This window comes from Megascapheus bottae, chromosome 2 (genome assembly GCF_031878675.1).
Source record: "Megascapheus bottae isolate mThoBot1 chromosome 2, mThoBot2.hap1, whole genome shotgun sequence".
NCBI lineage: Eukaryota > Metazoa > Chordata > Mammalia > Rodentia > Geomyidae > Megascapheus > Megascapheus bottae.
The window spans coordinates 13,864,516-13,878,647 of NC_143510.1; the positions used below are offsets into that span (position 1 = coordinate 13,864,516).

Here is a 14,132-nt window from a genome sequence, read left to right on the forward strand (position 1 = left end):
CCCATATCAATCACCTTTACCTGCATGAGCAGAGGGAGACTTGAACATCTGTAATTGGCAGGGATCATCACCACGTCCACTAGCAGTATCCCTTGTCATTGAGTCACCTTGTGGGAGGTGACTGCCTAGAATTTGGAACATGCCACTGGGTTCCCCATGGGATAAAATGCCTAGTTCTTTGCATTTCAATAAGTTATGTAACTATGAAGCCCAATCCTACCAGTGGGACAGCCTCAGCAGCTCCTCTCTATTCTGCAGAGGGATTCTGAGCCCATATCTGCAGGGAGAATGGAAAAGAGTCTGGGAACCAGATGGGGCACCAAGAGGCCTGGGACCTTGGCTTTGCCAAGGGACAAATCAGCCCTAGACTTACCACTGCCTGAAGCAGAGGCAATTGCCATGTGTTACACTGGGTGTCTTTGGTGTCTTGAGCCAGTATGGACACACAGTCCCTTGGGAAGTGGCCACATTAACATATACTGTAATTCCCTGTGTGGAAGGCTGGCCAGGCTCACCAAGGAACTGATGGGTTTCTTTTTAATAGCTTCAAGGAAGGTCATCATGTTTGTTCTGACTTGAGGAGTATTTCTCTGTTCCCCAAGCTGGTCTTGAACTCCTGGACTCAAGTGATCTTCCTGCTTCAGTATCCCCAAAAGGCTAGGACTACAGGTATGCTCTCAGGTATGCTCTGTGCCAGGCTCCATGGGAGATCTTTTTGCACTACTTCCAGCTTTTTCTGTTTATGTGATACTGAGGAATTGAACCCATGGCTTCACATATGCTAGGCAAGCACTCTACAAATAAGCCACATTCTCAGCCCAGGAGATCTAACGTGAGATTCCAGTGCTTGTCCTTGGCCAGTACAAGCACAGATAAAGATCAACTGGGGCTTTAATTCCTTCTTTTTTTTTTGTTTTGTTTTGGGGAGAGCAAGAAACTAAAAATGCAAGGCTCAGAAGCCCAGGTGTAATGATGGCTCTGCTACTCCTTGGCTATGCAAACAGCCTAGCCCTTCTCCTCAATAAGCCTCATTCCTCATCTGTGAAATATGCTACTTGTCTCATGTCCTAGCCACAAAATGGAAGACTGGGTGGAAGCTTGAAGGGCTCTGGATCCAGAGTATCCCAGGATGATCTATATGACAGCTGATATGGGGGGCAAAGAAACCCCTCATGCTTGTTTATATTGTGGAGATTCTGACAAGTCCTACAAGAGGGGCCCCATTTAAAGGGAAAAAGAAAACTGGAGGATGAATAATATTGAGATATACTGTAACTATGTATGCAAAAGGAACCTCAGTGGAAGTTGCTGATCAACAGGGATAGTAGTGGGGCAGGAGGGAATGGGGGAAGAAAGGCTTTGTATGGAGGATGAGCACTAGCAGGAGGAGGATGGGTTAACAGGAGAATGAAAAAGGAAGCATACTCTCAAAGATATTTGTTTGCCAGGCGCCAGTGGCTCACACCTGTATTCCTAGCTACTCAGGAGGCTGAGATCTGAGGATTGCAGTTTGGGGCCAATTCAGGCAGAAAAGTCCCCACGAGACTCTTACCTCCAATTAACCACTCAAAAACTGTAAGTGGTACTGTGGCTCAAGTGGTAGAGCACTAGCCTTCAGAAAACTCAAGGATAGTGCCCAGGGCCTGAGTTCAAGCCCCAGGACTGGCAAAAAAAAATCTTATTTTGGGGCCGGGAGTTTGGCCTAGTGGTAGAGTGCTTGCCTAGCATGCACGAAGACCCGGGTTCGATTCCTCGGTACCACATACTTAGAAAAAAGCTGGAAGTGGTGCTGAGGCTCAAGTGGTAGAGCTCTAGCCTTGAGAAAGTCCAAGGACAGTGCTCAGGCCCTGAGCTCAAGCCCAGGACTGGCAAAAAAAAGAAAAGAAAAAAATCTTATTTTGATTTATTGTGATATAGATAGACTAGTCTGTAAATATAAAATTTTGGCTTGTATATACAAATAGAATACCCAAGCATATTACAGTTAGCATAATAAAAATTCATATTAACATAAATGTAAAAATACATGATGTTTTCTCTATTGCATCATGAATGTAAGCATTCATTTTAACTGTGCTTGCATTGTAATTCAAATATATTTGGTACACACTATTTTTTTTTTTTGTCAGTCCTGGGGCTTTACACAGGACTGAGCAAAGCTCCAGAGCTTCTTTTGCTCAAGCTTTCTCATGGCTAGCACTCCACTACTTGAGCCACAGCGCCATTTCTGGCTTTTTCTATTTATGTGGTACTGAGGAATTGAATTTAGGGCTTCATGCATGCTAGACAAGCACTCTACCACTAAGCTACATTCTCAGCCCCGGTGTACACTATTATGTGACATATTACCACCAAAATTAAAAGAGAGAGGGGGGGAGGGAGGGAGATAGAAAAATAAAAAAAGAAAAGAGGGGTCAGGAGTTTCGCCTAGTGGTACAGTGCTTGCCTAGCATTCATGAAGACCCAGGTTCGATTCCTCGGTACCACATATACAGGAAAAAAAGCTGGAAGTGGTGCTGTGGCTCAAGTGGTAGAGCTCTACCCTTGAGAAAACCCAAGGACAGTGCTCAGGCCCTGAGTCCAAGCCCCAGGACTAGCAAAAAACAAAAAAGAAAGAAAAGAAATGAAAAGAAAAAGGAAGTATATGGTCAAAGTAGATTGTATTAATGAAGCCAGGTGCTAGTGGCTCCTAACTATAAATCCTGGCTACACAGGAGCTGAAATGTAAGGATCAGGTTCAAAGACAGCCCAAGAAGAAAAACCCATGAGACTCTTATCTCTAATTAACCACCAAAAATCCAGAAGTGGCACTGTGGCTCAAGTGGTAGAGAACAGCCTTGAGCAAATAAGCAAGACTGAAAGCCCCAGTACCAAGACATGCCGGCATACATATACACACTCACACAACCACATGTATAAAAAGAAAGCAACTCAATCTGTTGTGATTGTTTTAGGAAGGGGAAGTGGGGAAAGGGAGCACTATAGAGAAACCTGTGGGGAAATGTCTCAATGAAATGCCCTCCTGGATAACTAATACATAAAGAAAGAAAAAGGGAGGCCTCATCTCACTGATCTTCAGCCATCACTGGACCAAGAAATCAGGGGATAGTCTCCTGAAAAGCCTATTCATACAAGGAGAAATGATATTCTAAGGAGCTAGCTCTGAAAGGTGACAGCTTCTCTGAGAAACGCCTTAGAGAGGTATTGTGTCTTTCTCAAGGTCACGGAGTGCCAGAAGGAAGGGAAAGACTTGGAAACCCCATGTCACTCTTCCTTCAGCTGACTTTCTCCTCAAGGTCAGCAGCTGAGCCTATGAAGGGTAGAGAAATAGGGCAGGTCTCACACAGAGCCTTTGGGCAGCAAGGAAAGAACTTATAAAAATCAGTGACCAAAACAGCCCTGGCCTAACAACGAGATGGAAGCTGATACGGGGGAAACCCTAAACCCACAGGCGTCCAGAGCAGGACTCTGTGCAGAGCTTCACATTTATGCTAGCCAGGCACTCCTACCACAAAGTTCCATCCTCTGCTTTGAATAGAATTTCTTGATCTTCAAATGAGATCTAAAGTTAAAGTGGAACTGGAACATTTTCTATCTTTCCACAACTCAGTGTATGAACATAGCCTAATAAAAAAGTGCATACACTCCATGACAAATATGCCCTCCCTGCCACAGAACCATCTAGATGAGCCTGAGTAAGGCTGTTAATTCTAGCTGCACACAAAGCAGGGGTGCTGGAGGTACTCGAGAGCCACATCCACGTGCTGGCTGGGGATATGGCCTCCACTCTCATCTCCTCCTATCTCCTCTCAGAGTACCAGGGATGCAGTGGACCAGCTGAGCTTGACCATGGCAACTGTAAATATAGGTGCACTGATGCAAAAGCCACATCCCCAACAGAGCCTCAGCCAGCCTGGCTGTTTACTATCCAGAGTGCCCAGTGAGAACCCTGGGCAGGAGCTGAGGCTCCCGGGCTAAGTTGTTCTTTTCTTATTTTTTTTTCAACTTACACTGGTTTTGAATGAAATCCCATCGGTCCCTAGGGCTACAAAAGTGACAAGACCACATCTCTCTATCTTCTAGGTCCTTACCTTCGAGGGCCACTATAAATAAAGATAGGTAGGTCAAGTAAACATTCAACAACTTGTGGCCAGTGATGGCCCTGGAGATGCAACCTTCTGAACCTTCAGCCTCTCTGAAAACTCTTGGAGATGAAAGGCAAAACAACCCAGATGTAGGCAGCTCAAGCTTGTAATCCCACCTACTTAGGAGGCTGAGATCTGAGGATCATGGTTCAAAACCAGCCCAGGTAGGAAAGTCCAAGTGTCTCCAATTAACCACTAAAAAAGGCAGAAGTGGAGCTGGCTCAAGTGGTAGAGCACTAGCCTGAAACAACAAAATGGAGAGTATCAAGACCCTTGGTTCAAGTCCCAAGACCAGCACCAAAGACAAACAAACAAAAAAGGCAAAAAAAAAAAAAATAAAGAAAAAAGAGGGCTGGGAGTGTGGCCTAGTGGTTAAGAGTGCTTGCTTAGCATGCACGAAGACCTGGGTTCAATTCCTTGGTACCGCATACATAGAAAAAAAACCAAAGTGATGCTGTGGTTCAAGTGGTAGAGCACTAGACCTTGAGAAAGTCCAAGGACAGTACTCAGGCCCTGAGTTCAAGCCCTGGGACTGGCAAAAAAAAAAAGAAGCCCCGGGGATGGATGATGATTAGATGCTGTTGAGAAGAGAGGATGAAGAGCAGGGACCTCTCGTGGAAAGGGCCTGGGCTGCCTAGATGCACTGAGCCCTGGGTATCAGAAGCTAAGTCTCCACAAGGACAGAAGCTTACAGGCTCCACTGGGAAATGAAACCAGGTGACTGTGTCCTGAGAAGATGAACATTCCAGAGTAAGGAGAAGGGAAAGAAATTCCAACCCCAGAGAGCCTCTTTGTCAACCCACAAAATTAAAGAGCAGACCTAGGGTGGGGCAGGAGATGGGAAGACAGCAAAACTGCTACCCAGAATGACTGAGTTCAGTTTATTAGGTCTTGAACTCAGGGCCTGGGCACTGTCCCTTAGCTGTTTTTTCTCTCAAGGTTAGCACTCTACCTCTTGAACCACAGCTCTACTTCCAGCCTTTGGTTAGTGAAGTGGAGATAGGAATCTCATGAATTTTCATGCCTACCCTGGCTTCGAACTCAGATCCAGCTTGGACTTAATCTTAAAATGCACAAACCGGATGGCACAGCCACCCCTCCTCAGTAACTCCTTTCGAGAACTCTGTGCCCATACACCAGGAAGAATATACTTAGAAATACATCATAGCATAAGTGCAAAGCTTGGTATCAGCATCGTCAGGAAGGTATCCACAATGAGTCTTCCCACACATTCTGCTTCGGCATGAAATTGAGAGGGATCCATATATTATCTCGGAAACTTTTTAAAGACATATTATTGAGGCTGGGAATGTGGCTTGGTTGTGGAGTGCTAGCCTAGCAAGTATGAAGCTCTGGGAGTTCAATTCCTCAATAGCACAAAAATAGAAAAAGCCAGAAGTGGCACTGTGGCTCAAGTGGTAGAGTGCTAGCCTTGAGAAAAAAGCTCAGAGACAGTACCTAGGCCCTGAGTTCGAACCCCAGCACTGCTCCTACCCCAAGGCACATTACTGAATGTACTAAAGGGTTACAAAAGAGTTACAACAAGTAGTGTGTGACAGCATGCCTTCAAAAAACAAAAAAGCAGGGCTGGGGGTGGGTAGAGGGGTATGTAGCTAAAATAGGAGAGTACTTGCCTAGTATGTAGAGGTTTTTGAGTTCCAACCCCAGCATTACCAAAGGAAAAAAGAAAGTATAGGGAGTTTTTCCCTTATATATTCAGCCACCTAAAGAAAGTTCTTGAAGGAATTATATACCTGATGTGCATTAGAGAGATATACAATTCACTTCACAGGGAGTAGGATAGGGACTAGGAATGAAAATGGGGGTCAGTAAAGCCCCCCTCTGTGTGTGTGTGTGTGTGTGTGTGTGTGTGTGTGTGTGTGTGTGTGTACGCGCGCGCATACCAGTACTGGGGCTTGAACTTGGGGTTTTATGCTCACTTGGTATTTTGCTCATACCTAATGACCTGCCACTTGAACCACGCCTCTACTCCAGCATTTTGCTAGTTAATTAGAGATGGAGTTTTACAGACTCAATCCTTATATCTGGCATACCTAAGTAAGTAGAATTACACATATGAGCCAGTAGGGCCCAGCTTCATCATCTTTATTTGTAACAAAGAATATATACATCCATTTATTGCTGTTTGTGTGCCAAAAAATACAAGATAAATGTTCACTCTTACCTTTCCTTGTTTGCTTCCATTCCTCTACAGATGCACTGATTCATCACTCTCAAGTTGACCTTAGACACAGTGTGACAGGTCCAGAGTTTGTTTCTTAAAAAAAAAAATCAACATTTACAAGGTTAAACAACAACTGGTACATTTATGTTGCTGAACACACAAAGCAGTGCATTATCTGGGATGTAGCACAAGTGGTAGAGGACCTGGCTAGCAAGCTTGAAGTCCTGAGTTCAAATACTAGGAACACCAAAAGAAAAAAAGAGGCTATATTAAATAAAAGAGAAATAGTTCAAGAGATACCCAATGTTCACCAAAATAAATTCTCCTTTCTTCCAGTCACAGGCTTATCAGCCATAATGCAAAAACCTGAAATTCAAAATGCTCCAAAATCTGATATATTTTGAGCATCAACATATTACCACAAGTAAGTTCCACCCACAAAACAGTGCTATATGATTTTAAAATGTTGGCCACAGTTAAAGTTGGGCTGTGTGTACGTGTACAGCACACATAGATGAATTTCATGTTTAGCCTTGGGTCTATGCATCTTCTAAACACGAGTCATAGTATCTTCTAATGCAAGGGCTTCAGAGTTGGGGGGCCTGGCCCAGAAGGAGGGACACAGACAACATCTACAGAGTGTGAGCATGTTTTCATCACAGAACGCATACTAGGGAAGGTAAATGTCACCCATATACCACATACATACGATACCTACATTGAAGGATTCAGGCTGAAGAGCCTGGGAAGGAAAGAGGAAGAGGAAGATGGAGAGGAGGGCAGAGCTAGAGAGGGACTACTCGAATAGTGTGGAGGATTTGTCCATTTTACTCCCCCGAGTACTTGTCCTATGAGGAGCCTGGACAGTCACTCTTCATCCTTGGCCACAACATTCCTCGACACTCTCTCTAGCTGTGGTTTTATTTATTTATTTATTTAGTGCCCATACTGGGGCTTTAACTCAATATCTGTCTTGTAGCTTTTTTTTTTTTTTTTGCTCAAGGCTGGCACTCTACCACTTGAACCACAGCTCCACTTCTGGCTTTTTCTGTAATTAACTGGAGATAATAGTCTCAAAGGCTTTCCTTTCCTGGGCTGGCTTTGAACCATGATCCTCAGTAGATCAGGATAATTTCGACTACCATACTCTGCTAAGATGCTGCTCTCTATCCCACCCATCTGGCCATACCAGCTGCTTTGACCACTGAGCTTCACAACACTGCCTGACCACATCACTGGCCTCTCAACCTCCATCTGCTCCACTATGGGCTGGACTTCTCCTGGATTAAAGCACCATCTGAATAAACTCTCGAAGCAGGACTAGATTCTGTGAAAGAGTCAGTGCTGGGGAGACTCCAGTAGCACCCTTTCATTTGACTTGCAAAAGACAAGCCCTGAGGGCCGGGAGTTTGGCCTAGTGGTAAAAGTGCCTGCCTAGCATGCATGAAGACCCGGGTTCCATTCCTGGGTACCACATACATAGAAAAAGCCAGAACTGGTGTAGTGGCTCAGGGTAGAACACTAGCCTTGAGGAAAGGACAGTGTTCAGGCCCTGAGCTCAAGCCCAGGACTGGCAAAAAAAGAAAAAGACAAGCTCTGAGATAGGTATTTTTTAGCATCTAGATGCCTGTCTGGGGCCATTGCTCTGGCTTCCATCAATGCTAACTACACCAACTGAGGCAGGTGAGGCCTGGAATGGGCAAGAGTAATCATGTGCATCTGGAAGAAGCAGAGATGGATGGGTAATGGGACTTGAGTTCAGAGCCCCAGAGATACATACCACCGCAATAGTGCTGCAAAGGGTGAGGGGAGAAACTGAGCCCATAGGGGTCATTCTGTAGCTGGGAACACTTGGACCTACTGCTTTGCTTGCTCAATCTGCAACACAGTAACCATGGCGAGAGGACATCACATTTCATCCCAAACGAATAGAACCCAGCCACAAGGGATCATTGGTTCATGCTAGTCAGGACTTCGTGGAGATTTTCCTCCCAGGATAAGAGGAGGAATTCTGTAGGGAACCAGGTATGAACCACCACCCTTCAGCCTGCAAACAGGGGCAGAATTGGGGGACACCTTCATTATACCAGGCACTGAGAGATACTGAGGAACAGACACTGATGTGGATTGTTTCACTGACTTCAAACTCACACCCCCTGGATTTCAGAGCTCAATCAATTTCCAGAGCAAACCCACCCTAATGGAGGGTCGATCAGGTATGTAGTCTGTGCTTAATAAATATCTATGTCAGATACCTATGCTGAATCACTTAAAAAAAGAAGTGCACTAAAGACCGGGGGTATGGGTCTTCATGAGTACCCAAATGAATCAAGATTCTTCATCAAGCAAGACCTTTTCATCTTCAGCTCTCAGGGGACAGCAGGGACATGCCCTTTGGGAAGATTTGCAAAAATCCACAGCCCTTGCTTTGGGAGTTAGGGATGTGGGCTTTAGAAACATTTATCAGCAAACAACAGTCAGGGTCTGTCCTCCAGGCTTTTATCAGAGCTAGAGCAGGGAGACAACTAGATACATATTCTCTAGCTGTCTCCCAACCTCAAGGCCAGAACCAGTCAGCTAAAGGCTGACTAGACAACTTGGCCTGGGACCACAAGGCCCCAAGCCACCTGCCCCAGATGACCTTACACTACTACAATGGCCAAGAAGTCAGACCCAGAGCCCTTGGCTGAAAGCAAAGCCACCACCCTTAACAGTTGATGTGCTCACTACATTGTGCCAGAGATAGCAAATGACCCAGATGGCTGTGCCATCGTGGAGGCCTCCTACTATGTTCTGGCTGCTGGCCTGCACTCAGGTATTCTCTTCCCTGGAGGCCTGACCTGTGTCCCGTTACCAAACAATACCCAAGGCCACAATGGGCTGGTATGGTGTGGTTTTCAAGCATCTTGTAATCAGCCTCAGGCCTCCCATGGTGGACACAGACAGACTACTGAGAGTCACACTTCAGGAAACACTGCTTGCATGTTCACAGCGAGCCACGGGATCAGTGAAGGGCAGCTCAGTGTGGAGTATAAGGTAACAGAGTTGGCTAGGGGCCCTATTACAGGACACGCTGACCCTTGTAGCACTACAGGGAAGAACTGCACTGGGAGAGAGAAGTCTGGGTGATCCAGACTGGTGCTGGAGTGGGGGCATCCCAGCCTGGGAGCGGGCAGTGCTCACTGCTTTCCTGCTCAGGGCTCAGTCAGTTCAGGGTGGAGCTTTGAAGCTGGCCATGGAATGAGAAAACACAATAAGTCACGGCTGGCCTGCCTCCACTCATATCCCTCAAAGCTGACTGGCCAGCATGTCACATAATATGTATGTATAGATAGTTCGTAAAGTTAAGAAGAAACAGTTCTTCTTGGGATATAGCTCATTGGTACACTTGCTTACATCATGCACGCAACCCCAGGTTCCATCCCTATCAATAGAAAACAAAAATACTTAATTATTAATGTTTCTGTCAATCCTAGGGCATGAACTCAGGGCTAGGTACCGCCCCTGAGCTTCTTCTGCTCAAGGCTAGTGCCCTCTCACTTGTGGCACTGCTCCACTTTCAGCCTTTTGGTGATTAAATGAACATAAGAGTCTCAAAACTTTCCTGCCAGTGCTGGCTTCAAACCATAATCCTCCAATCTCAACTTCCTGAGTGGCTAGGATTGTAGGTATGAGCCACTGGCACCTAATTTCTACTTTTTGTAATACTGAATGGTACTCATTTGAATTCAGGGCCTAGGCAGGTGCTCTACCTTGAGCCATGGTCCCTTGGCCCTTTTTGCTTTGGTTGATTTTCAGATAAAGTTTTAAGTTTTACCCCTATCCAGTAGATCTGTGCGTAGCTAGGCCTCTTGGGGTCACATCACATCAACATGTCCAACTGGTCCAACATCTCTCTAACGTTTTATCACAGCAGGCCTTGAACCACAATATTTCTGATTACCACCTCTTGGGCTTACACAAATGAGTGAGTCATAAGTGAGTCAGGCGTAAGACTGGCTGGAGATGACAGCAAGCTTCAATTACATTGGTACCACACGTGATTTTAGAGTAACATGTTTCAGGTTGTTTCCAAGTTTAAAACAAAACAAAAAGAAAAACAAAACCTTGGCTGTTGCAACATAAAGTAATAAAGCAATAATGAAGGTTTATATAGTTGTAAGGGGAAGAAAGTCAAATCAGGCTGATAGGAAGAGGGAAGGCTTCTTGGAAGAGCTGATGCCTGGGTTGTTCTGAAAGATAAACAGGGACCTAGAAGGCAACAAAGTAGAGCCACTCTGGTTAAAGGACACAGGCTAAGTAATGGCATTTAGCAAGCTCAACCACTCACGTCCCCTCTTGGTTCCCCCCTGAGAACCCCAAGGACAGGCTCGGGAACTTCCTGAAGCTCCTGCCATACTGGTTCGTCACCCTAACCCTAACAACATGACACATGTCTTCACCTGCCCTGAGCTCCAGGGCCCTGAGCGCTGCACGCTGAAGAGGGCAGTGCTGCTTCTCCGCTGAAATAATCCACACCTGCTGCACAATCAGGTCACCATGGAGACATCACCGCACAGCAGAAGAGGTGAAGTGCCCTCAGGAGGACTCGGCCACCCCAGAATCACAGAAAAACAAGTCTCCAAGTGGCAAACCACATAGCGCCCCCAGGCCCATAAACCACTATCTCCCACAGCAAGAAGAATGCTAGAGACGCAGGACCTCAGGCACTATTATTTCCAAACAAAGTCAGGATGGTCTCAGTGGGGAAAAAATAAAAAAGATCCCACAGGTTGATATTATTTATTACCAGACAAGCTCTAACTCCACTCCCTGCAGGTGGCATGAGACAGTGAGACTCAGTTCCTCCAACTGGAACATATGGATGCACAGGGGCATCGACATTTGCCCCTTCACCAACAGACATCTACTGGGAAATGGCAGACATTCACAATGGCTGTGGAAAAGGTCTCATGCCTCTGTGGGTATGTGTGTGTGTGTGTGTCCCTGGACTTAAACTCAATGACTGGGTACTGTCCTTGAGCTTTTTTGCTCCAGGCTAGTGCTCTACCACCTGAGCCACCGTACCACTTTCACCTATTTCTGAGTAGTTTATTGGAGATAAGATAACTGCTCAGGCTAGTTTTGAACCACATCCTCAGATCTCAACCTCCTGAGTTACTAGGATTACAGGGGGTGAGCCACTAGTGCCTACCTCACACCTACTTTTCAAACGAGATTAAGACTGGAACCTCTGAAAACACAACCTTCATACCAGAGTATGGATTCCAATGTACTTCACAGAACTGACATGTGTCACACTTGCAAACTCAGGTAGCAGATGGCAGCCTAGTTCATCTCATCATCATCTGCCAAATGCAAAGGCAAACGTGTACAAATAGCACACCTCATGTCCAAAACCACTGCCATATAGGGGGGAAAAAAGAGCTGTCTAAGGAGTTTATAAATAATCTCTCAGGGAACTGTCCCAGTTAGCCACCTAAGAGACAAGTGAAACATCATGACAATCCATGGTGCACTAATTAGGAGCACGGAGGTCCAAGAACCATGTAGGACCTGCTCTCCACTGCATGAGGTCACATGAGGCTCCCATGAGATGTACACTGGTACCCCTACTTCATCAGGATGGAGTCGAGCTCCAGCCTAAGCAAAGTGGCCAAGCTCCAGCAGCTAGAACTAGACGAATGTGATGACCAGCAGTATCATCAAGCTCCTGATCCAGGCTCCCAGTTTCAGTGTTCTACTGGTTCCACATGTGAGTAATTATACAGCCTGAATTCCACACAAAATAACACCTCTGCTATCTCTTAGCTCCATCTCTGTGCTCTGATCCCAAATGTCAGTGAGGAAAGAACCTGCAAAGAGGAGGTCCAAGTACAGCCTGGAGGGGAATTCTAAAGTTAGTGAGGGAAAGCCCAGAATCTAAAATTCCCTTAAGAAACCTTGTAAGGAGGGGCGGTGTTGTGATGGAGAACGCCACCGCAGCATGGAGGCTGGTGCCCAGGGTTCATCTGCACTCCAGCCGCCTTGGTGGTCAGAACAAAAAGAAACAAAATGTGAAGTTGGTGAGCCAAAAGAAAACAAAACCTGGGTGCAGGTGGCTTGTCTATCATCCTAGCTACTAGGGGGTCTGAGACCTAAGGCCTGCAGTTCAAAGCCAGCCTGGGCAGTAAAGTCAATAAGGTAATCCCTCACCTATTTTAGGAATTACATTCCAGAGATAGGTGAAAATTGGTGAAATAGCAGCAGCATTGTTTTTATTTTATTATTTGTATGTTTTTAAGGCTTTATAAAACCTTCCCACTCTCCTATAAACCTTTCCACTCTTTTTTTTTTTTTTTTTTGGCCAGTCCTGGGGCTTGAACTCAGGGCCTGAGCACTGTCCTTGACCTTTTTTTCTCAAGGCTAGAATTCTGTCACTTGAGGCACAGCACCATTTCCAGCTTTTATTTTTTCTATGTATGTGGTACCAAGGATTTGACCTGGGTCTTCGTGAATGCTAGGCAAGCACTCTACCACTAGGCTAAATTCCTAGCAGTTTTCTTTTTCCAGTCCTGAGGCTTGAACTTAGGGCCTGAGCACTGTCCTTGGGCTTTCTCAAGGCTAGAGCTCTATCACTTGAGCCACAGCACCACTTCCAGCTTTTTCTATGTATGTGGTACGGAAGCCTGCAGGGCAGAGGGTGAGGTGGGGGAATCCCTTCAGCTCGGATATCACTCTTCAGTATTCAAGGAGAATGAATAATTGGCAGTGCTCAAGAGTGAGTCCCTAAGTTAGCTTAAGGAGAAGCTTAACTTGAGTTAAAGCAGATGAAGAGGAAGAAGATGGGGAAGGGGAAGGAGGTCTCCTGGACAGACCTAACAACATGCATCCCCAAATTGTTGGAATATCAGCTGTGAGAAAGACAGCTATCGTGCCAGGTACTGGTGGCTCATGCTTGCAATCCTAGCTACTCAGGAGGCTTAGATCTGAGTGAGGATTATGGTTCAAAGCAACCCCAGGGCAGAAAAGTCTGAGAGACTCTTATCGACAACCACTAGAGAGCCAGAAGCAAAGTTATGGCTCAAATAGTAGAGCAGTAGCCTTGAGCCAAAAAGTTCAGGGACAGAGCCCAGGCCCAAAGTTCAAGCCCCAGGGGGTCCCCCTTCCACACAAAGATAACTATCATTTCTTTTTCTTTTTATTATTATTGATAAAGGTGATGTACAGAGGGGTTCCAGTTACATAAATCAGGCTGAAGGATTGACTCCTGCCTTATTCACTTGGACCTGAAAGCCCTCTCACCCAAAGTAGAGCATTCCATTCTGGGCCTGGCTAAGGACACGGCCCTTGGCCCCCAAGAGACCTATTTTTTTATTTTCTGCTTCCTTGTTAAGACCCATCTAAACCCTACCCCAAATCCAGTCCCTCATACAACCTCCATGCCTGAAGGAAGATTGGTGCCCCTTGATCACAATGAACAGTCCTGGCCTGTTGAACATTGAGTCTGGTCTATTACTTTTCTGTTCCCTTCCATTTTTCTAACACAGGTAATGAGTAAATTTCTTTCTGGACAATTCACTCCTTCTCTCCCTCCTGTCCCCACCACAAGTTGTATAGTTCATTTTCCACATAGTGTCTAATAAGAACTATCATTTTGTGGCAGCAGAGAAACACAAGATGAAACAATCTAAATACTTGGATTCCACTGAAAGATAGAGCAACCACTATCACTACCCAGAAACCTCTCCTGGCACCCAGCATGGTGGGACTTGCCTAGGCCTATGGCTTAAGGACAAAGACTTTGCCTTTCCATGATAAGA

At 45.7% G+C, this 14,132-nt stretch overlaps 1 protein-coding gene across 1 annotated transcript in view; it reads right to left on the reverse strand.

Annotated features, from left to right (window-relative positions):
• Arhgef3 (Rho guanine nucleotide exchange factor 3) overlaps positions 1 to 14,132 on the reverse strand; it is a 289,317-nt gene that overhangs the window by 247,728 nt on the left and 27,457 nt on the right. The window contains exon 2 of the mRNA XM_090320712.1: positions 6,331 to 6,423. Within this exon, the coding sequence (XP_090176838.1) occupies positions 6,331 to 6,374 (44 nt within the window). The 5' untranslated portion in view covers positions 6,375 to 6,423. The remainder of the gene's footprint in view (positions 1 to 6,330; positions 6,424 to 14,132) is intronic.